Source organism: Ursus maritimus, unplaced genomic scaffold (genome assembly GCF_017311325.1).
Source record: "Ursus maritimus isolate PB19 unplaced genomic scaffold, ASM1731132v1 scaffold_27, whole genome shotgun sequence".
Classification (NCBI taxonomy): Eukaryota; Metazoa; Chordata; class Mammalia; order Carnivora; family Ursidae; genus Ursus; species Ursus maritimus.
This window is the reverse complement of record NW_024425230.1, coordinates 29,063,910-29,085,520: the sequence shown is the minus strand read 5'-3', so window position 1 is coordinate 29,085,520 and position 21,611 is coordinate 29,063,910. Positions and strand designations below refer to the sequence as shown.

Genomic DNA, 21,611 nt, shown 5'->3' with positions numbered 1-21,611 from the left:
CAAAGAAACAGAAGCTACAAAGAACGAGATAGAAGTTTTAGAACTGAAATCTGCGATAAAAGTGAACTAGACTGAACAGAAGAAAGAACCCATAAATTTGAAGATAATCATAGAAATTACCGAATCTGAACAACAGAAAATAGATTGGAAAATAAATACAGAAAACAATAAAACACAGTCTTGGAGCCTGCGGGACTATAACGTCGTCAGAGTCTCAGAAGGTGAGGAGAAAGAGAGTGGAACAGGAAAAGCATGCCAAGAAATGATGGCTGCGATTTCCCCCATATGGCAAAAGACCTCAGCCTACGGAGTCAAGAAGCTGAATGAATCCCATACAGGTTAAACCCAAAGAAATCCAGGCCAAGGTACATCATACAACAAATGTCTGAAAACTAAAGAAAAAAGTCTTGAAAGCAGCAAGAGCGAAATGACACCTTCCTTTATGGGGGGGAAACAAATGAGTGGATTTCTTGTCAGAAACCATGGAGGCCAAAAGGAAGCAGCACATCTTTCAGGTCTGAAAGAAAAGTGTCAACTGCAAATTCTATATTCAGCGAAAATCACCTCAAGAGTAAAGAGGGAAATCAAGATATTCTCAGATGAAGGATAACTAATATAGTTTGTCACCAGCTGACCTAACCTAAAAGTAAAGAGGCGAAAGGAGGATCTCTGAACAGAAAGGAAATGATAAGACATCTTGCAACATCAGGAAGGAAGAACAATGGAAGATGTGACGTTATGGATACAGTTAGACTCTCCTTACGCATTTTTAAGTATGTAGAGGAAATACGTAAGGTTATTATAAACAGGAACGGGTGAAGGGGGTAAGGTTTCTACACTCAGAGTGTGAACACCAGTGAGCTAAGTACGTGTGTATAATATCTAGAACGATTACTTCAGAGGCTGGGCAGCATGCTGCAGTCAAAGCCAACACTGCCAAGGCAAACTGGAGTTCCGAAAATTCAGGGAGCCCACAGGAGGGCAAGAAGAAGGCAAAAGAGAAGTGGAATAAACAAAAATAAAGTTGCAGACAAAAAGTCACAGGAAATTCTAAGTCTCCTCAAACGTTTCACGTTAGTTAGCTCGGTTTCCCAGGCTGCATCCCTCCTGCGGGGTCCCACAATCCCCCAGGCGCGCTCATGGCTGCTGGAATACGGCAGTGTAATTTTGTGTTTACTGTTTGCCTCTTTTACGCTTCTGAATTTCTTAGGAATGGAATTGTGTTCCTGTGTGTGTGTAGTCCCGGTGCCTGATGAGTACCCCTTCAGTAAATGGGGGAGAAGATAAAGACGCCAATGGATTTACTGGTGTTGAATGTTAAAAACAAACCATGAATCCGTAATAGAAAAGAGTCTATAAAGACAAAGTCCCTCCCCCCACCAAAAAAACCCCCCAGTGAGTCCTAATTTGCACCATTGGATGTTACTGTACCAAATTCTTAGTCTGAGAATTCATCATTAAAGGGAAGGAATTCAGAATTTATCCTGTCTTTTTAACATTTCCGGACAACCAAGAATTCCAGCTAGGGTGCCAGGAATGAGAGAAAACCACCATTTTGTAATTCCCAATTAAATACTTGGTTGAGGCAAGGAACTTCGAGGATGACAGAGGCAGTAGGTGAAAAGTTTATGTGATGTGGAACGATATTTGCGTGGTGCCAACGAATCCCCTCACACAAACAGTCCCGCGTCCCTCAGCTGGTAACTGGATAAATGCGGTGGCTCGGCTGCACGGGGGACTACTACTCAGCAAAAGAAAACCGCTAATAAGCATAACAACGTGGGTGGATCTCAATGCAATATTCTTAGAAGCCAGGCTGAGAAGGCTGCGCACTGGAGATTCCATTCATGTGGTATTCTGGAGAAGGCCAAAAGGATACGGACAGAAAGCAGATCAGCGGTTGCCAGCAGGTGGGGTGGAAGTGGTGACTACGGGGTGCGTAGGCGGATTGCGGGGTGGGGGTGGGGAGGTGATGGGAATTATTATCTTCTGATTGTGGCCATAGTTATGTGAGTATATATTTGTCAAAACTCACACTCTACAAATGGCGAATTTTACTGTATATAAATTATACCTTAATTTAAACAAAACAGAAAGAGACCAACCAACAAAGAAATCACCCCATCGATTACTTAGTGGTCACAAGGTGACACAGACAAATCCAGAATGCGATGGGGCATCTCAAAATTAACAACTGGCTTGGACTCCAGAAAGGTCAGTATTACAAAGACCAAAAAAAGGGGGGGGGATGGGTTGAGTGGGAGATGGAGAGGGTGGTTCCATCTAAATCAAAAATGGTTAAAGAGACCTATAACCCTTGATTGGACTCCACTTTGAACAGACCAGCTATAAAAGACATCTGGGGACAATTAGGGAAATCTGTGGACTAGGTATTAGATGGTATTAATTTTATTAGGTATGATAAAGGTGGCTTTGTAGGATATTGCTTTTTAGAGATGCATATCGAAGTATCAGGGATGAAATGCCATAGTTTGCCTAGTTTACTTCAGAATACTTCCGCTCAAACAAGCGAGGAGGAAGCAGAAGTACTACGAAGGGGCAGGTGCAGGCTATGGGTCAGGCACCTGTGCCCACTACACTCAAGATGGAATGCAAGCTCCTTACAGAGGCCTCATTAGACCAGGCCTGACCGTCTGAAGTGGGTTCTGCTTCTCCGCCTGTTTTTTGGTGCTTGGCTGCCCTTGCCACCCGGCAGGTGGTGATGGTGCTTCTGTTTATGTGTTCCGTCTGACTGTGCCTGGATTCTTAGGGGCCACCATCGGGTCCCCAGGGCCTGCGTTTATCACGCACCTGCGCGCCCGGCGCACAGCTGCAGGCGCCTCGGCCTCGGGACCTTGCTGCTGTTTCCTGCTGCGAGTGCCGACCCTGTCCGGGGCTAGCCGGGGGACTTCCCCTCCCAGCCACGCAGACAGCTGCAACCCGGGACCTCAGACCTAGCCCAGAGCCCGCCGGCGCCGAGCAGCGGGAAGCCAGGTTCCTCCGCCACCTCCCGGCCAGGTGACTGCCCCAAAGCCTTTCCCACACCCGGGGCCCCCTGCCTACCCCGGCCAACCTCTGCCTCCTGCCGGAGAAACTACACTTCCCGGCAGGCGCCGGAGCGGCGACCTCAGCTCCCAGCGTGCTCTTAGGCGCGGCCCGGCCCCCGCGTTAACCCCTCAGTGGCTGCAGGCTGGCGGGGAGCTGCGCGGGGAGCAGGTTATCCGGGATCGGCGGTGGTGGGGGGGGGGGGGGGGGGGGGGGCGGGGTGGTGAAGGGGGGGCGAGCACTGGGGTGCCCGCCCTGCGGAAGTTAGGAATCTGGACTTTCACCTTTTCCCGAAAGAGGAACCCTTTTGGGTGCCAGACCCTGGACGACGCTGAGGCGGGGGACAGGGGTAAGGGAGTCTCCCCTCCCTGGCTGAATGCCCCCCCCCAAAACCTAGCCTTGGTCTGGGTAGGTCCCGGGAAAAGGAGAGTGGAAACTCCCCTCCCCTGGTCAGGTGTGGTGGGTGGGGATGGAGTTTGCTTCCCACTCCGGGCGCTGGTGTGGACGAGTTTCCTATGCACCCCTGGACCTTGGCCTGGAGCTCCGGAGCCCTTCCTGTCACCCCGTCTCCCTCCCTCAGAGTCGTGGGCACCCGGTTCCAGCGCAGATGCTCCTGGAGACACCTGCCTTCCCTCGTCCTTGTCCTCGCTCTGGTCCTGGGCAGTGGGTGGTGGCAGGCTGGCCCTTGCTGGTGGCAGAGTCTCCCAGTTGTCATTCCCCAGGCAGGGTCAGGTTCAGTCCCTCAGTTGTTGCGGACCAGGTGCAGGCGGGGTCCTAAGAAGTGGAGTCATGAGCAAGCAGAGCTTGCGCTCTGGGGTGGGAGTGGAGGTAGGGGCAGACAACAAACAAGATAATTCCAGATTGGGGGGTGCCGTGAAGAAAAGAAAACTCGTGGTGTTTGGGGGGGTGGTGATGCTGCCTCGGAGAGGGTGGTCAGGGAGGGCCTCTCAAGTGTCCCAGACTGAAGGGACATCAGGGGCAAAGACATGGGGATGGGGAGACTGTGCTTGGAGCCAGTGAGTGAGGGGAATTGTGGGAGGAAATGAGAGGACAGTGTGGGCCCAGGAAGGATCTGGATTTTATTCTAAAAGCAGTGGGGGCAGCCCCGTGGAAGGCGTCAAATACGGCAGAGTCTCGCTTCCCCAGCCTGAGCTCCATAGCGCTGTCGGCTTTCTCCGCACTTTCAAGGGGGATCAGGACACTTGCGAGGCCAGTTGACTTGGCTGGGAGTGGCCCCCTCTGACCCTCGGAGTTCTCCTTTATAAAATGGGGTGATAATTTCTACCTCCCCAGGTGACACTTGGCCCAACCCGCTGTCCTCCCCTCCCCACAGGGCCCAGCCCCCCTCCCACAGCATGCCGGAGGGCCCCGAGCTGCATCTGGCCAGCCGCTTCGTGAACGAGGCGTGCAGGGGGCTGGTGTTCGGCGGGTGTGTGGAGAAGTCACCCATCAGCCGCAACCCTGAGGTGCCCTTTGAGAGCAGTGCGTACTGCATCTCATCCTCGGCCCGTGGCAAGGAGCTGCGCCTGACCCTGAGCCCGCTGCCCGGGGCCCAGCCCCCACGGGGGCCCCTGGCCCTGGTCTTCCGATTCGGCATGTCCGGCTCCTTCCAGCTGGCGGCCCAGGACGCGCTGCCGGCCCACGCCCACCTGCGCTTTTACACGGCTCCCCCCGGCCCCCGACTCGCCCTCTGCTTCGTGGACATCCGCCGCTTCGGCCGCTGGGACCTGGGGGGCGAGTGGCAGCCTGGCCGCGGGCCTTGCGTCTTGCTGGAGTATGAGCGGTTCAGGTAGGCCCAGCGCCAGGCATGACGACACAGTCTGGGGCTCCGGGCTGGCTCTGTGAGTGCCTCACTGGCCAGGGAGGGGCAGCTCTCCTCCCCTCTGACCCGCAGTCCCTTCGCGTGTCGACCAAGACAGTGTCCTTTCCCAGGGACAGCTCCCTGAGCTAATGGATGTGGAACCCCAAAACTCATGGGGTTGGGCAAGAGGAGGATGGGCAGGCCTGCCCTGAGGACACATGGCCGGTTCGTGTCAGAGCTGGGGATCAGCATCCCGCTCTGCTTGGCTAAGAAGAAAGGTGAAGGGGCTTTAACAACCCGGTAAGAAGGGCGGCTGAACAGGAAGGAATTGCCTCAAGGCGGTGGGCAGGGGACTGCCTCGTGACACGGTTTCTTTTTTTTTTTTTAAGATTTTATTTTTATTTTTTTGAAGAGTTAGAGACAGCCAGCGAGAGAGGGAACACAAGCAGGGGGAGTGGGAGAGGAAGAAGCAGGCTCCTAGCGGAGGAGCCTGATGTGGGGCTCGATCCCATAACGCCGGGATCACGCCCTGAGCCGAAGGCAGACGCTTAACGACTGCGCTACTCAGGCGCCCCCATGACACGGTTTCTGAACTGGGTTTGTGGTCTCCCACATTCTCCCTGCCCACTGGTCTGTGACAGTCCCATGGTTTCCTCGGCCGGAGGGGTCACCGCCCCACCTGGGAGGTGATGCATGTCACAGAGGATGGCACGGTGCCAGCCACTTCCCTTCCTCTAAAGGTGAAACGTGTATGGGTTTCGATTTTGTGCCAAGCCCTCTTCCCAGTGCAGGGGGTACCGCAGTGAGCAAGACGGGTGTGGTCCGTCTCCCACAGAGCTGAAGTTCAGATAGGGCAGGGGAGCAAGGACACAAAGTAGATGAGGTCAGATAGACACGTGCCTGAAGACAAATCCAAGAAGTAGATAATGACTCTTGGCCAGGGGCTTGGGGGGGGGGCATTAGGAAAAGCCCACTCTAGGGGACATTTGAGCCAAGGCCTGCCTGATAAGAAGGAGCCAGCCTTTGCAAAGCCCCCGAGGAAAAGCACCCTTTACGAGAATCACAGACTCCAGGCCTGCAGCGGTCTTGGCCGTCCTCCCTTCCTTGGGGCTGGCCTGCTTTCCGTTGCCCCTTAGACTTCGTTGCCTGTCGGGGTGGGTCAGGGCGTCTTGAGCTCCTGGCCTTCCCAGGCACGATCCTGAGTGCACCCCAGGGACATGTCTGTCCTGGTCCTGGATTCCTCGCATCTTAGCTTTCCTGGGAAGTCACGGCACAAGGTAACCCTCTGCCAGCTGGCCCTGAAGTTTCTCACATGAGATTTCGGCTGTTCTCTTGGTCTCACAGCTGGGGAGCCTGCAGGGGTCTGCTCCCCTTAGTGCTCTGACCACCTAGGCCAACGTTCCACACTTACCTTTACCCCAAACTCTGTCTTCTGGCCCCTACTTCATATGCTTCTGCTGCCCATTACTGAGTCAGTCTCGCCAGGATCCTTTCCCACAAAGAAACAGGGTACATTTCCTCTTTGTGGGGGTGAGGAGGGATCCAGGACTCCCGGAGATGGGGTGGGGGCTGTTGGGACACTCGCTAGCCAGAACTTGTCACCACACACCTGCTACACAGAGCCAGTACCAGCTGCCTCGAAGATCTTCAGGGTCTTGAGAACAGTTGACCCCACCAGTGTCAGATCTTCGTATCTCGCCGATCAGAAGTTCCAGACGGGGAGCTCAACACTGCAGGCACACCTGAGCTCCTGGGGTCACCCTGTGCTCCAAAAAGTCTTGAAGTCTTAAATCAGGGTCTTTGGTGATATACACACAACATCTACAGACTTGTGTGTTTCCTTGAACACATTGCTTTTTTTTTTTTATGACTTTATTTATTTGAGAGAGAGTGAGTGAGCACAAGCAGTGGGAGCAGCAGAGGGAGAGGGAGAAGCAGGCTCCCCGCTGAGCAGGGAGTGTCAGAGACCACGAGGGGCTCGATCCCAGGACCCCAGGATCGTGACATGAGCTGAAAGCAGATGCTTAACCAACTAAGCCATCCAGGGGTCCCAAACACATTGCTTTTGATTGGTATTTTTCACCTTTCATAATGAATTCAAATCTCATATTGGTGTTCCCAATTAACAGGAAAATGGAGGGGCGCCTGGGTGGCTCAGATGGTTGCGCGGCTGTCTTTGGCTCAGGTCATGATCTCCCAGTCCTGGGATCGAGCCTCATGCAGGCTTCCAGCTCAGCAGGGAGTCTGCTTCTTCCTCTTCCTCTTCTTTCTCTGTCTCTCTCAAATGAATAAACAAAATCCTTAAAAAAAAAAAAAAAAGGAAAATGGTGGTTCCTGCTGCCAAAATAGCACTGAGGCTGGGAAGCAGGGAACAGGGACTCCCACGGTCCCTCCCCTTGCACCCAGGCACAGGTACCCCCGGCCCCTCTCCCCTATCCTGCAGCAAGGCCTCAGGGATAGGGCAGAGAAGGGGGTCTCCTGTGCCAGGGCCCTCCCACCCCAATGTCAGTGTTCCCCCAGGGAGAACGTGTTACGAAACCTAGCGGACAAGGTCTTTGACCAGCCCATCTGCGAGGCCCTCTTGGACCAGAGGTTCTTCAATGGCATTGGCAACTATCTCCGGGCAGAGATCCTATACCGGTCAGCAGGCGGGCATGAGGACTAGGGAGGGCTGGGTGCACCCACGTTCTCCACTGCTAAGCACGGCTCTCTCCACCCTGCCGCAGGCTGAGGATACCCCCCTTCGAGAAGGCCCGCAAGGTTCTGGAGGCGCTGCAGCAGCGCCGGCCGGTGAGGGTGCAGGGAGGGATGCGGCAGACCCATCGGAGCGGGCCAGCAGTGACGCGTCTCCAGCTTTGGGCCCGTTTCCCTTTCTCTGCAGGGTCGGGGGTGGGGGGCAGATGGATTGTCTCTTGAGTCCTGCCAAGCTCTTGGAGTTCTCCTCCCCGGGGCTCAGCTGCCTTCACAGTGGCCTTGCCTCTGCCCCTTCTCCAGAGCCCAGAGCTGACCCTGAGCCAGAAGATCAGGGCTAAGCTGCGGAACCCAGACCTGCTGGAGCTGTGTCACTCTGTGCCCAAGGAAGTGGTCCAGCTCGGTGAGGCCCCTGCTTCAGCACCCTGTGCAAACCCACGGCTGCTCCCGCCCCACCTGGGGTAATCTAGTTGTTATACATGGACCAAGCCTCCTCACTTGGGAGGTGTCTATGTCCTCTGAGCAGCTCAGGAGACAGGCAGGACAAGGATTAATCACCCTACCCCAGGATGGGAAAGCCATAGCCCAGAGTGGGGAAGCCACCAGCCTGAGGGCGCACAGCTGGAGGAGGGAGAGCCTCAGCCCCCTGACTCAGTCCATCAGCTATGTAGCTGAGGTCTGGGCCAGGTCGACCAGGCTCCCCCTCCTCTCAGCCTGAGTCCACCCTCCGACTTCCACCTCGTTCCTCTGTCCCACAGGGGGCAAAGGTTACGGGCCGGAGAGCGGGGAGGAGGACTTTGCTGCCTTTCGAGCGTGGCTGCGGTGCTATGGCATGCCGGGCATGAGCTCCCTGCGGGACAGGCGGGGCCGGACCATCTGGTTTCAGGTTTGGGCCCTAATCTCACATAGGCAAATGGAGATCCCAAGGAAGCTAGTGGGGTGGACAGACCGCCTGGGGTCACAGCAGGGCAGGAGCTGGGGCCTCCCAGGACCTGCTTGGGGGTCACACCGTTCCTGCTGGTCTAAGCCTTCCCCACGCTTTACCCCTCCTCTCCTCAGCTCCAGGGCCCCAGCCAGTAGAGCAGCCCAAGACAGGGTGGCCTTGTTGACGTGGGGGGGACGGGGTGGTCAGAGGGGCTTCTTAGGGGAGAAGCTCCATCGATATGGAAGGACAGTTGTGAACTCTGCCTCTCCAAGGAAAACTACCCCTGCCCTAGCCAGGTTGATTCCTGAATTCTCCTCATTCCATTTTAGGGGGATCCTGGCCCCCTGGCCCCCAAAGGTAAGCTACTCTTAATAAGCTCGGAGGGCAGGAAGGACTAGTTGCTTGCCAGAGCTTCATCACCCTTCTCCATCCCAGTCCCCACTCCACCCCCGGGAGTCATCCCAGAGCGGGAGTCTGCAGAAAGGGGGCTGAGGGCACAGGACCCTCCCACCCCAGTGTCAGTGTCCTGCAGGGGGCAAGTCCCACAAGAAGAAATCCAAGGGAGCACGGCAGGGGCCTGAGCACAGGATGGAGGTATGGCTCCTCCCTGCATTCTCCCCTGCCCGGGCCACACCGCCCAGGTGCCCTCCTTGACAATGGGGGGGGGGCAACGGTGGGTCCTCACCAACCCCTGAACTCACGGAGCCCCTTGGGGACCTATATCACCTCTGCTCAGGACCCTCTGCTTCCAAGCACGGCCCCTTCCAGGACACGTGGGGCACGGAGAGGCCCTCCAGAGCAAAGTAAAGCCCAGCAGCCTGAGGGGACCAGCCTCCAACAGGACCCAGAGGTCCCCCCAGTCCCCAAGAAGGGAAAAAGGAGGCGGCGACCAGCAACCTCAGGTGGGCCTTGCTCAGCGTGCTGCTCTGGGGAGAGAAGGCTCTGCAGGAGAGGAAGGGGAGGTAGCGCGGGTAGGAGGACTGCGGACAGAGGTTGTGGGGGAGGCCGTAGGCGCAGTCCTCAGCCTGGGGTCTGAGCTGTCACCTCACCTGTCCTCCTCCCAGGCCACCGCAGACCCCGAAGGATCAAGGCTGACACCCCATCCTTGGAGAATGAGGGGATGGCAGCCTCTTAGCGGGAGGGCCTCCTTGTTCGTGTCCACCCTCTTCCTCTGCCATGCCCTGGGTCCCGGGGCCTGGGCGGCTCACTGGAAGCAGCTTGGAGCTGCTGGGGGCTGGGTACCCCTGGCTCTGTGGCTGTTCCTTGCACAGCTGTGTTTTTAATTGTACCCCACCTTCCCCATTTTTTAAGCCCGCGTGAAAAATGCTGTCATTTTTAATAAACTAATACACTTGAATTTCTTGGCACTTCTTGGGCTGGCTGCAGGTCTGGGAAGGCCAAGTGGGGAGGCATGCTGCCTGACCTTGGAGATAGGAGAGCCCCCGGGGCAAGGCCTACCGAACCCCATCCCAGTCCACCAGGCCCTGGCTCTCAGAGGACAGCCTGCCTCTGCAGGTGCAGCCTCCCAGAGGTGGTGTAGGGACCCTGATCCCAGGCAGCCTGGGCCCCACGGCCCCTTCCGTCCAGAATTCCCAGCACTGCCACCTGCCAGTGCTCCTCTCCCGGTGGGCGGCCAGCGGGAATCCACCCTCTTGGCTTCCTCCCCACGGGAGGAGCTTCTTATCCCTGGGTCTCTTAGCCAGCTTGTGGTCACTGATATCCCAAATCTCAGGGGGTCTGCAACCCAGACCCTGCACACACAGAGAAGCTCGGGTCTTGCCCCTGTCCCCAAATGCCTGAGGACAGGCCCCGAGGGGAGTGACCAGGGACTACTGCTAGCAGGGTTCCTGAGTCAAGGGTTTATTCAAGAGGTGACTGATCCTTGCTTCAGGCGGGGGAGGCAGAAGTGAGGAGCCCCCCAAGCCTTCCACACATAAAACCCCACCGTCAGCGGCTCAGTTTGGAGGGGGCTGCAGCACCAGTAACAGGGACCGCACTTGGAAGGGAGAAAAGGTGAGCTTAAGACGGGAGTCCCGAAGGGGCAGGTGGCCGGCCGGGTCTCGCTGCTCCAAGAGGTCGCAGCTGGAAAACAGGAGGGGTCATGAGGGCCCTGCGGGGGCAGGACTCCCAACCCCACCCCGCGCCCCCACTCACAGGACGGCCTCCTGAACCGGGAGCGACGTGTGCAGCCAGCAGTCGACGTGGCTGCCGTGGGCCTCGTACAGCCTGAGGACCAGCGTGCGGCCCTGGGGGCTGGTCTCCGCCTGCGGAGGAAGGTGGGTGGTGGGCGGGGCCTGGGCGGACCCAGCTGGGGCTCCGCCCCCTACCGCCCCGCCCCTTGCCTGCTTGACCGTCTCCAACACGACCGCGGGCGAGGACACCGAGAAGGCGCTCCAGGAGGCAGCGGGTGCCGGGCCCGGGGCAGGCAGTGCCAACAGGGGGAAGTTGAGGCTGTAGGCAGCGCGGATAACGCCAGCGTCCTGGAAAGAGCCTGGAAATGGGGGTGGGGGCGTGGGCGTGCTGGCATTTTCCCCAGGGGTGCTGGGAAACACCGAGGCTCAGGGAAGGGCAGAGAGGCGTCCCGGGCCGCGGCACTCACCCTGGTGCGGCATCAGCGCGTAGGTGAACTCGTGGCGGCCCATGTCAGCAGTGGCGTCGGGGGCCTTCGGCGCCCGCAAGCTGCGGTGGGGAGGGTGGGGATGGGCCGGGCTGGAACTGCGGAGGCTCCGCCCCCGGAGGACCCGCGCCCCCATGCCAGCCCCGCCCCCCGCCCCGCCCCGGGCCGGGCGGGCCCTCCACTCACAGCGAGAGGCTGAGGACGTTGCCTCGGACTGACCCGCCGTACTTGCAGTCGTTGAGCAGAGCCAGCCCAAAGCCGTGCTCTGATAGGTCCATCCAGCGGTGGGCCCACACCTGGAGGGCAGATCCCAGATGGGTGGCGCCGCCCCCTCCCCGGGCTCCCGAGCATGTCACTACTGTCACTACCGTGAGGGCCAGCTCTCACCACAGGAGGCCCCGCGCACACCAGCCAACCCGTGTAGGCCTTAGTTCCTCATCTGTGAAATGGGGATCACAGAAGTCACCCCACCAAATGGGCCTGAGTGTCAAACTCAACACAGCATTTAGCACAAGGCCTAGCACATAGGAGCCCGCAGGTACGGATCGGCGTCCTCCTCCTGACCCCACACCCTACGAGTCTCTTCCCAGCCGGGCAGGATCCAAACCCCACCCCGCCCCACCCCATGGCAGACCTCAAATCGAGCCCAGTCCCAAGAGGTGTTGTGGTGCGTGGGCCGCTGCAGATGCCCGAACTGGACCTCATAGGTGGCCTGGGCGCTGCGCACGCGGGCGGGGAACTCCACCTTCAGGAACTTGTGGGCCTCGTGCCAGTGCACCTGAGGTGGAAGGGCAGACACGCAGGCCTGGCGGCTCCCTCCTCCCCAGCCACGCCCGGGGAAGACGCCCACCACCCTGCTCTCTGCTACCTCGGTGTGGAAGCGGACGTAGGGGCAGCCGGCGTCCAGCACGACCTCCTGGCTGAGCCGACTGTTGGGGCTGATCTGCAGCAGGAACCAGGCGCTGCCCCGCATGCCGCCCTCAGTGCCCACTGCTAACGTCCCTGCCTGGCCCGGCACTGGCTTCCTGTGGGATGGGGTGGTGGAGCTGAGCCCGGGCACGCTAATGGAGGGGGCCCGCCGCCACCCCGTCCTGCCCACACCGGACCGTGTCTCCAAGTGGTAGTCCATGACGTCCCATGCGTCCCAGTACAGAGGGACATCATCGAACAGCACAAACTGGTTCCCCACGGCGCCCTCAGCAATGGCCTCCCTGGAAGGATGCAGAGATTGGTGCTTTAGAACTTTATGACCTTGGTCTCTCCAGCTGCCTGAGGTGGGGTGGGGGCAGGGAGAGTAGGCCTGGGGGACAAGGGGATTCCTTCCTAGCCCAGTCTGCCCTGCCCTGCGTGGGTCCAGAGCCCCTGATGGGCTGCCATGGGCACTGCTGGGGCCAGGGACAGAGGGAATGGGGCCTGGGATCCACCTGCTAGGTACTGGAAGAGGGCAGTGAGGAGTTGGCACCTGCCAGAGGCCACCAGCACCAGCGACGTCAGGCAGCCGGTTGGGTCCAGCCTCACCCGGATGATGCCGTTGTCCAGAGTCACAGAACCGTCGGTCTTGGTGGGAGGGGTCCTTGAAGCTGAGTGTGCAGGGACTGCACACCACCACCAGCACCCCCGGCCCAGCCCCACCTCACTACCTGCTCCAGCCGGGGAGCTCAGAATCCCCAAGTTGTTAGGGATGGCCCAGGAGGGGCTCCGCACACCAGGACGTGCCTAAACTCACCTCTTGCACCACAAACACAGGTTGCTGGGTCTGCGGGGGCTGCAGGGAGGTGGGGGCCGGGGCAGAAGCATAGCCCATGCTGGGCACTGTCACCAGGGCTGGGGAGGAAGCCTGGGCATCAGCGCGGCCTCCCAGAGCCCTGCCTGAGGGATGGGCTGGGCGGGTGGCTCCTCCGCCTACCGCGCTGTGGCTCGGGGCACCTCAGGGCGGCCACCCCGGGGCAGTGTCCCCACCACAGCGCATGGCCTTGGTCCCCCCTACCGCAGCAGCAGCCTTTCTCCCAGCTCCTACCTAGGCTGTGAGCCCCCCCAGGCCGGGGCAGGGCCAGCACTTCAGTGCGCGTCCAAGGCAGTGTGTTGACGATGAGGAGGCCCTCAGGCCCCGGCTCCCCGGCGCACAGGGCTGCGGCTGCGGCGCTGAGCAGCGTGCTGCCGTGGGAACGGATATCTGAGGAGAGACGGGCTGCTCATGGGTGGGCAGGGGGTTTGGGATGACCCCGAGGACCCCACAGGACACGCTCTGGGCTCCGCCCCGGACGTCGGGGACAGCAGCAGGCAGGGCATCCACCTCACCTTCGTAGTGGCACATGGCCTCCTCTGCCACCAGCTGGATGCAGCTTCCGGTCACCACGTCATGGAACTGGTTCAGGAGCAGGAGCCTGCAGGAGCCCAGGGTGAGGGGAAGGCTGGAGGGGCACCCGCAGAGCTGGCCGGGGTGAGGCCAGGGCGGTGGCGGGGGGCAGAGGCCGGGCTGACCTCCAGAGGTCCTGCAGCTGGGCGGCCGGGTACAGGAACTGGGCGCTGCGGGCCACGGCCAGGCTGCTGAGCAGCTCCACGTCGTGCAGGATCCGCTCGCACTCCCGGTTCCCCTTCTTGATCTGAGCAGGGTTGGGGGGATCTGTCCCAGGCTGCCTTCCAAAGCCCTCCCGTGCTCCCCAGGGCCTCAGATAAAGCCTCTGGCGGCTGACCTGTCCCACCCCGGTCTGCGGTCCGCCTTCTTCAGGGACACTCAGCCCTGCCTCCTCCAGGCCCCTGGCCCACCCGGCTCTCCGTGCCTCCCTGGGACACAAGCCTCTCCCCCCAGGCCTGGAGGGGACTCTGTCCCCTGCAGACCCAGGCCACACGCTCCCTGCTGGGCTCAGGGACCAGCTCCTGACCTGGGCATGGGTGGTGTAGGTGCCATTGTGCAGCTCCAGGAAGAGCTCCCCAACCCACGCGCACAGCTGCCCTGAGTCGCTCTCCAGCGCGGAGAAGAGTCGCCCCGGAGAAGACAGCTGCACCCTGAGGGAGACCACAGCCTGGGTCACCCAGGCTTGCGGGTACCATGTGGCTCACCCTTCCTCCATGCCAGAGCGGACTCTCGAGAGATCCAGCCCCGACAGAAAGGAGCCCCCCCCCCCCCAGAATGCTCCCTGTCCACGCAAAACCTATTCAAGACACATGGGGAGACCCCCGTCTCTGGCAGATTTAAGCCTCTTCCCACGGGCAGCTCTGCACCTCCCCCCCCCCCCCCCCGCGGAAGAGCCAACAGCCCGGGACTGGAGTAGGACAAGGTCCAGTTGAGGAGCTGGACTGAATGTCTGAGCGGAAAGTGGGGCTGCAGGCCAGGGCCAAGTGAGCTCCCAGGGCTGCTGGAGGGCCAGGGGGACCTGGGCAGCCCGTCTGTATTGTGCAGCCGCTTCAGGCGGTCCACCATGGTCTGGGTGGGGCCCCCGCCCCCGTCCCCAAAGCCGAAGAGGAAGGCGCTGTGGTTGGTCCGCCCCTTGTCCCGGTTTTTGACCACGGTCTTCAGCACCTGGACAGGCAGGGCAGGGCAACCGGGTCAGCCTAGGACCAGACGCCCAGCCCTCTCCCACCACCTCAGCCACCGGGTGCCCCCTCACCTCCTCCACACTGCCCTGCATCCCGTATGAGTCGCCAGGTGGGAAGTGGGCCAGCACACGGGAGCCATCCAGCCCCTCCCAAAAAAAAGTATGGTGCTGCAGGTAAGGAGAGGGAGAGCGGCCAGAGTGAGGGCTGAGACCAGGTCCCAGGGGGGACCCGGGCCCCCCGAGGTCTGCTCACCGGGAAGGAGTTCACCAAGTTCCAGCTCAGTTTTTGGGTCAGGAAGTGCCGGATGCCGCAGCTGCGCATGATCTGGGGGAGCTGTGCTGAGTAGCCGAATGTGTCTGGGAGCCAGAACTGTGGGGAAAGGGCCTCTGGGACACGGCAAGTGGGGCTCCGGGTGAAGCAGCCCCCACCTCTCAGCCTCTCCTGGCTCAAGGTCAAGCTCCAGTCCCATCTGCCCGCAGGCGCAGCAGCTTCCAGCCTACCTCCGAGCACATTTTCCCGAACTCCTGCCGGAAGAAGTTCTGGCCCTGCAGGAACTGCCTCACCATGGCCTCTCCGCTGGGAAGGTTCCCGTCCTGGCAGTGAGTGAAGATGGAGGCAGCCGCCATCGGCATGGAGGGGAGCCAGGCAGGAGCTCGGGCCACCCCCCCACCCCACCCCGCAGGAGAGGTGTCCATCTCTTCGCTTCGGGCCCAGCTGTCTACCTGCTGGAGGGGAGGGTTCCCGGGGCGGGGTTGGGCACACAGCCTGCCCCCCTGCTTGAGACCCTCCTCCCCCTGGGGTCCCGGGCCTTGGAATTCCAGCCCCCCACAGAAGGGGGACGAAGGGCCTGCGGAGAATCACCCACTGGCAAAGCCAAGGAGGGGAGGCCGTAACAGCGTGGCCGGAGGCTGAGCGGGTGCAGACAGCACTTACCATCTCCACCCAGGTGCCCCCCACAGGCACGAACTGCCCTCGACAGGCGAACTCCTGGAGCCTAGCGTGCAGGCCAGGGTAGTGGCTCTTCACCCACTCGAGCTGCTGCGCCTGCGGGAAAGAGGGGCCCGGGCTGGGGCAGGAGCGACAAGGACCCCACCCGGGCCTGAGCAGCTGCAGCCAGTGGACGGCTGAGGGTGGGGAAGAGCCCTCCTCCTCAGGCGTGAGAAGCCCTCAGGTGCCCCACACAGCTGTCCCTCTGACCTGGGAGCAGACAAAGATGAAGTCCGGGTTCTGCTCCATGAGCTGCACGGCTGTCGCCCAGCTCCGGGCACATTTTCGCACAGTCTCCTTGAAGGGCCAAAGCCAGGCTGGATGGGAGGGGTTGGAGGTGGAGGGAAAGCAGCAAGGTCCCCGGCTCCCCACAGATCTCCAGTCTCACCCCTGCCCCCCAGCACCCTGCCTGCCCAGCCTGGGCCTCCAGAAGGCTGTCCTCCCCCCATCCCAGGCCCCTTTCCCTGCAACACCCTTTGGCATCCCTCCTGAGCTTTCATTTCAAGACACTCTCTCAAGGTGGGAGAGGGGTGGGGAAAGGAAGCTGTCAGTTTTACAGGTCAGGAGATGGAGGCCCCACGCCCTGGAAGAGTCTCACTCTGAGGCTGAGACTGCCCCTCGCCCCCGCCCCTGCAAGGATCCTGTAAAAGGTGGCAGGGGTTCACACATTGCTGGATACCGCAGAAGAGGGGGCACGGCACCCCGAGAAGGATCTGCCTGGGCCAGCCATCCTGTATGAGGCACTACAGCCTCCCCTGACCTCAAGGCCCCGGCTCCCTCTTCACCAGCCCAGGACCCCCACACTCCACTGCAAGCCATGGCACAACAGGCGCAACACGGAACGCCTTGCTCCGTGCTTCCTAAGTGCTGGCTGCATCAGAGTCAGTACCTGGGGAGCTGGTAAAACATGCGGATTTTCCGGGGCATCTGGGTGCTTCGGTCAGTTAAATGTCTGCCTTTAACTTGGGTCATGATCCCAGGGTCCCAGGATCCAGCCCATGTGGGGCTCCCTGCTCAGCAGGGGCTCTGCTTCTACCTCTCCCTCTGCCCCTCCTCCCGCTTGTGCTCTCTCTCTCTCAAATAATAATCTTTTTTAAAAAACACAGATTTCCCATAAGCCTCACAGATGCTGCAAACTCATCAAGTTCCAAGCTGAACTCATGATCCCCCCCAGGAAACCAGGCCCTGTGCGGGAGCCCCTATCTCTGTTACTTCTCCATCACTCCTCTCTGAGGAGTGGGACACCCTTGTCAAACTCTTACTCATTCTCACTTGGTTCAAAGGTCACCTCCTCCATGAAGCCTCCGAGTCCTCCTGACCGACCAGGGTTAAGTGCCTCCATCGTGGCCCCAACTCTGTCTGCCTATTTCAGCTATCAGACTCTATAAGCCTACCTCCCAGTATCTAGCAAGGGCCACATGGGGCCTCAGATTTTGTTGAGAGAATAAATGAAGCCACACCTAGCGAAGCCCATTTTACAAATGGGGAAACTGACAATCCAGAGGGGCAAGAGCTTGCTGGGGACGACAGTGCTTCCAGGGCACAGCCAGGGCTTCAAGGGCACTCCTGCCTTGCCCAGCCAACCCGGCCAGCTGCTGCCCTACCTGTATCAATGTGGCAGTGCCCCATGGCATGGATGGTATGTTGACTTTCTCCTCCACGTTGGCCAAAAAACCTGGAGGCCAGGGCCTGGGCCACCGGGAAGGTCTCGGGCTGGGCAGGGTCACACACGTTCACCATCTGGTTGGCTGTGTACAGGGCCTGGAAGCTGCGCTGGTTGTCTTCCCCAAGGCCCTGCAGCAGGATTCTGCCCCTTAATCCCCGTCTGCAGCAAGGGGAGTCTCCAGAACTTGGCCCCAGCTGACCTCTCAATGGTTCTCAGCAGAGGTCCTCCCTACCTCCTCCTGGTTCCCCTGCTTAGTACTGTCTCCCTCCTCCCCTTTACAGAGGGAAATCCTTTCAATACTCAAGCAGGCAGAAACACTCTCCCTCTTCTGGATTCCCAGACTCCCAACTCTCCGACCCGAAACACAACCCCTGGCAGGGTGTGGGGGGTGCTGAGAAGGGCTCTAGAGCAAGCAGGTGGGGTAGGGGTGTCGATTACCTTGGCTATGCCCAGCAGCAGCTCCAGATCCACCAGGAGTCTGTGAACATCCCGGCAGAACACAGCCAGCTCAGCCCGGCTCACCCGGAACATCTTCTCTGGGTCAGGCGCTGCAATCATGGTTCCCTTCCCGGCCCCCAGGAGCCCGTTGCAGGCTACTTCCACATAGATGGTCAGGCTACAAATGTGGGGAGGCAGCCTCAGGCCAGTGGACTGGCAGAAGACCCTGGGGAGGCTTAGGGAGGGAGGACCAAGGAGGCACCCACTGACCCATCCCTGTTTGCCTCCAGGGTCCACCCCCCAGAAGATCCCACGGTATGTCAGGGGTCCGTGAGAGAGGGTCCTGTTGTGTCGATGAGCATTCTGCCTTGGGCACGGACAGTAAGCAGCCAAGCTGGGAACTGTGTGAGTTATGCTGCTGCTCAGCCTTTGACTTCCATTTCCACAACTGTCTTTACAAAGCACCGCCTTGGTCTCAGAACCCTTTTGCATATTAAAAACGTGTTTGGATCCCCCAGGTCCAATCTTTCAGAGCAAAGATCCAGCAGCGAGCATGGGCGGGCCATTCTCTGGAGCAGCATGGTAGCCTGTGGTGCTGTCCTACTCAGTCTTCGGAGAGCAAACGTGACTTCCTTGGAGAAGCCTTCCCTGACCCTCCGGCCACCCCCTCCTAAGTCTAGGACAGCCTTCCATACTGAGCTCCTGGTGTTTGCTTTCAGAGCCCCCATGGGTTTTACAATTATATAAGCAGCTGTGAGTCCCCCTTGCTGTCCAGGGCCACATTACTCACTATCACAGTGCTAGTATCTGGAAGCATCAGTACAATGCTCAATAAATATTAGAAAATATAATAATACTATGTCTGAGTTCTGAATGGTGTCGTAAGATGCCCATGTTATAACACGGGACGAAAAGAACTATGCCTGAATGAATTCCTGAGGTGAGTGCTGAAATGTTAATAATGGTCATCTCTAGGTGATGGGTAATGGGAGGCATTTACATCTTTGTGCTTTCCTGTATTTACCACAAGAAGACAGACAGCATCTTTCTAGTCAGGGAAAAAACCCTATTCTTAAAAAACAAACTGTGAGATTTGAGGATGCCTGTGTTGAAGGTGGGGGTTTCGGGTCACTGTGGACCTCAGCTCCTCCTCACCCACTGCCCCCCCTCCCCTCCCAGCACGGTCAACCAGGGCATGGGGACTGCCTCACCTCCGGGGGTCTCCTTCCTCCAGCCTGTCAGTCAGGACATAGCTGGTCTTCTCCCCCTCTATGGTCAAACCCTGGTGGGGAGCAGAATGAAAGAGATAGGGCCTGAGCATTTTAGACAGTTCAGGTGAAATACAAGCTGAGGGAGGCCAGGCCTCTCCGCCTAGTCCCCAGCTGTGGCTCCTCTCTCCTTCACAAGGCCAAGATCGGCAAATCAGGGACCCCTGGTAGCCGGTGCCCAATCCCCATGGCAGCCCGAGTGCCATGATCACCAAACAGCACCTGCTTGCCAGCTTTCAAAAAACCCCCTGGTCTTTTGGGAAGGGTCCTGGCAAGTATCAGGAAGCCTGGGTATGGCTTCTGGTGGCCTCTGTACCACTGAACTCTATGAAGTCAGATGCAGGGCTTCCTCATTCCTTGCTATATCCCCAGTGCTTAGCATAGGGCCTGGCCCAGAGAGGGCACTCAGGAGACATCTGCTGAGCCAACGCAAGGAGACAGAGAGGGAGAGGTTTGCCAGCTTTCCATACAAAAGGAACAACAGTCTTAACCTGAGACGGGAAGTTAGTCTAACTGGAACGGAAGCTGAGCAAGTGAACTAACCTCTGTACATTTTAGTTTCTTCATCTGTAAACAGGCAGAAAGACCCACTGCATATGATTATAAAGTTTAAACCTGATATGGTGGCTCCATGAACAAGACATTTCACTGTTGTTGTGTCTGGGGAACTGGGGATGCTGTGACAGGGACAGATCCATTACTGCAGGAAGAGGACTTGAATTTTTACTTTATACCATCCAAAACTGTTTGAAAGTTTTCCCCCATAAGTATATGCTACATATAATAAAAACTGGTTTATTAAAGACTAAAAATAGGGGTGCCTGGGTGGTTCAGTCACTTAAGCATCCCACTCTTGATTTCAGCTCAGGTCATGATCTCAGGGTTGAGATCAAGCCCCACGTTGGACTCCATGCTCAGTGTGGATTCTGCTTGAGATTCTTTCTCTTCTTCTCCCTCTACCCCTCCCCCCTCTAAAAAACAAAACAAAACAAAACAACAACAACAAAAACCAACTAAAAATATAAAGTGATATGGTCTGCAAAGCCACTAGTCTGGCACCTAGTAGAGGGTTAATAAATGGATCTGCTGTATCTATTATTATTGTACTCAATTAGCAACTATTTTCAGGTCAGAATGAGGAAGTGGCCAGTCAGTGGCAGGGTTGGTTTAGCACTAATTATATTAGGACCCAAAAGCCATCCATTCAACTTCCCAATATTAAAGTTCCCAAGTGGCAACTTCCCCTGTCCTGAACTTCCGATACCCTGCAGGCAGAGCCACTAAGCTGTGACTTCTTCAGAGACCAGGCTGAAATGGGGCCAAACCTATCCCTAGGGCAGGGCTACTCACCTGGACAGGTTCTCCATCTCGCCACACCAGGCCTTCTCCATCACTTTCCCAGCGAAGGTGAACTTCCTGACCCACCCATGCCTCCGGGATGATCAGCTCTACCCGAAACCAGCAGGTCCACCACCTGCGAGAGAGCCAATGGGATGGGCCTAGGGATCGAAGCCCTGTCCTTTGCCAGACTTCCTTGGCTTAAGGGTCAGGCAGGGACTTGAGACTTTCTCCAAGCATCGTCAGCATCACAAGGTATTCAGCTTGGACGCACAAGAAAGGAGCAACAAGGTGTGCAGCAAGGTGAAAGGGAAAGGCAGACAAATCAGGGGTCTGTGATCTGTCCTAGGGCGTCCTCCTGAGGGGAGTCTAGATACTGGGAGAAAGCAGGGGAGGGGAAGGAGTATGAAACGCTCCCATGAAAACTGCGGGACGAGGGAGCTGCTTCCAGCAGAGGGCGCTCCTCCGCCCCGAGTGGCTGTGTAGAACCAGGAGGTGGTGAGGTGTGGCCCTTCGGGCCCGTGCGCGACGAAGGGGGCTGCCAGCGGGCCGCGTCCTACCCGCCCCGGCCATACGCACGTGGGTCCGAAGCTGTCGCCGATCTGCGCGGGGAGGAACTCCTGCTGCACCGCCTCCAGGTAGGGAAGCCTCTTGGGCGTCTGGAAGCTGGAGAGCGCGGCCACCGGGCAGCTGTCCCCGAAGAGCCTGGGTGGGAGGAGTCGGTGGGCGCGCGCTCGAGGCCGCCCCCGTTCCGCCCGCGGGCCAGTCGTTGGATGGGGACGCGCGTTCCCTGGATCCACCGCCGAGAAGGCTGCCCCACAGCACAGCCTCTCCCGACCCCTCCTCCCGGGCCCCTGCCCTGTCCGCGGCGGGCACTTAGTCCCTCGGCCCGGAGGGCCGCGGCTTGGGTTTCCCCCCGGAAGGGAAGGCTGGGGCGCGTGGCCGCGGCCGGCCGGCGCCCTGGGCGGGGGGGCCCCCACCTGCCGCGGAGGTTACAGTCGGTAAAGTAGAGCGGCGACACGAATTTCTCCACCCGCTCCAGCGTAGTGCGCCAGTGCTTCAGGGCCGGCGCCGCCGCCATCGCCGCGCGCCCGCTCCTCTCCCCGGAAGGCCCCTGCCGCTGCCGGCGCGGCCCACGGCCGGGAACCAAAGGTTCCGGCGTCCGAAGGGCGCCTTCCAGCCCCGGGCAGCTTTTCTCGGAACACTGGCGGCTCTCGGAAGCCGCGCCGCGCTGAACTTTGAGCGGGCCGCTGAGAGTCCAGAGCGCGGCTTCCGAGGCTCTCTCCTTTAGCTCTTCC

The 21,611-nt window shown here is 59.0% G+C and overlaps 2 protein-coding genes and 1 long non-coding RNA gene across 11 annotated transcripts in view; 2 read left to right on the top strand and 1 right to left on the bottom strand.

Moving 5' to 3' along the window:
* The first annotated feature begins 2,593 nt into the window (after positions 1 to 2,593).
* NEIL1 (nei like DNA glycosylase 1) lies at positions 2,594 to 9,819 on the top strand. 9 transcript variants are annotated; one of them, XM_040642969.1, is made up of 10 exons: positions 3,264 to 3,394; positions 4,379 to 4,834; positions 7,367 to 7,486; positions 7,573 to 7,636; positions 7,841 to 7,940; positions 8,296 to 8,423; positions 8,792 to 8,819; positions 8,995 to 9,056; positions 9,199 to 9,364; positions 9,527 to 9,819. In XM_040642969.1, the coding sequence occupies exons 2-10, from the start codon at positions 4,401 to 4,403 to the stop codon at positions 9,595 to 9,597; spliced, it is 1,173 nt and encodes a 390-aa protein (XP_040498903.1). In that variant the 5' UTR covers positions 3,264 to 3,394; positions 4,379 to 4,400; the 3' UTR covers positions 9,598 to 9,819. The 9 variants fall into 9 exon arrangements, with proteins under 9 accessions (XP_040498899.1, XP_040498902.1, XP_040498901.1 ...); XM_040642965.1 differs by lacking the exons at positions 3,264 to 3,394; positions 8,792 to 8,819 and adding an exon at positions 2,594 to 3,018; XM_040642968.1 differs by lacking the exons at positions 3,264 to 3,394; positions 8,792 to 8,819 and adding an exon at positions 3,116 to 3,216.
* Positions 9,820 to 10,306: 487 nt separating this feature from the next.
* On the bottom strand, positions 10,307 to 21,450 carry MAN2C1 (mannosidase alpha class 2C member 1). The gene is made up of 26 exons (XM_040642963.1): positions 21,294 to 21,450; positions 20,893 to 21,018; positions 20,326 to 20,449; positions 18,919 to 18,989; positions 17,708 to 17,885; positions 17,208 to 17,397; positions 15,814 to 15,920; positions 15,550 to 15,660; positions 15,117 to 15,209; positions 14,869 to 14,985; positions 14,688 to 14,783; positions 14,454 to 14,599; positions 13,962 to 14,085; positions 13,561 to 13,682; positions 13,378 to 13,463; positions 13,097 to 13,252; positions 12,806 to 12,903; positions 12,542 to 12,636; positions 12,186 to 12,290; positions 11,948 to 12,104; positions 11,714 to 11,857; positions 11,266 to 11,375; positions 11,062 to 11,141; positions 10,805 to 10,953; positions 10,617 to 10,726; positions 10,307 to 10,544 (listed from the first exon to the last, which is right to left on the bottom strand). The coding sequence occupies exons 1-26, from the start codon at positions 21,392 to 21,394 to the stop codon at positions 10,418 to 10,420; spliced, it is 3,123 nt and encodes a 1,040-aa protein (XP_040498897.1). The 5' UTR covers positions 21,395 to 21,450; the 3' UTR covers positions 10,307 to 10,417.
* Positions 20,456 to 21,611, top strand: part of LOC121105539 — a 23,667-nt gene continuing 22,511 nt past the window's right edge. The window contains exon 1 of the long non-coding RNA XR_005838120.1: positions 20,456 to 20,951. This is a non-coding gene — a long non-coding RNA (uncharacterized LOC121105539). The remainder of the gene's footprint in view (positions 20,952 to 21,611) is intronic.

Coding starts and splice junctions, on each gene's coding strand:
- MAN2C1 (XM_040642963.1), bottom strand. CDS start 21,394: ATGGCGGCGGCGCCGGCCCTGAAGCACTGGCGCACTACGCTGGAGCGG. Junction 18,990..20,325: donor GAGATGGAGAACCTGTCCAG/GTGAGTAGCCCT, acceptor GCTCCCCACCAG/GGTTTGACCATAGAGGGGGA. Junction 14,784..14,868: donor ACTTGGTGAACTCCTTCCCG/GTGAGCAGACCT, acceptor CCTTACCTGCAG/CACCATACTTTTTTTTGGGA.
- NEIL1 (XM_040642965.1), top strand. CDS start 4,401: ATGCCGGAGGGCCCCGAGCTGCATCTGGCCAGCCGCTTCGTGAACGAG. Junction 7,941..8,295: donor CAAGGAAGTGGTCCAGCTCG/GTGAGGCCCCTG, acceptor TCTGTCCCACAG/GGGGCAAAGGTTACGGGCCG. Junction 8,424..8,994: donor GCCGGACCATCTGGTTTCAG/GTTTGGGCCCTA, acceptor AGTGTCCTGCAG/GGGGCAAGTCCCACAAGAAG.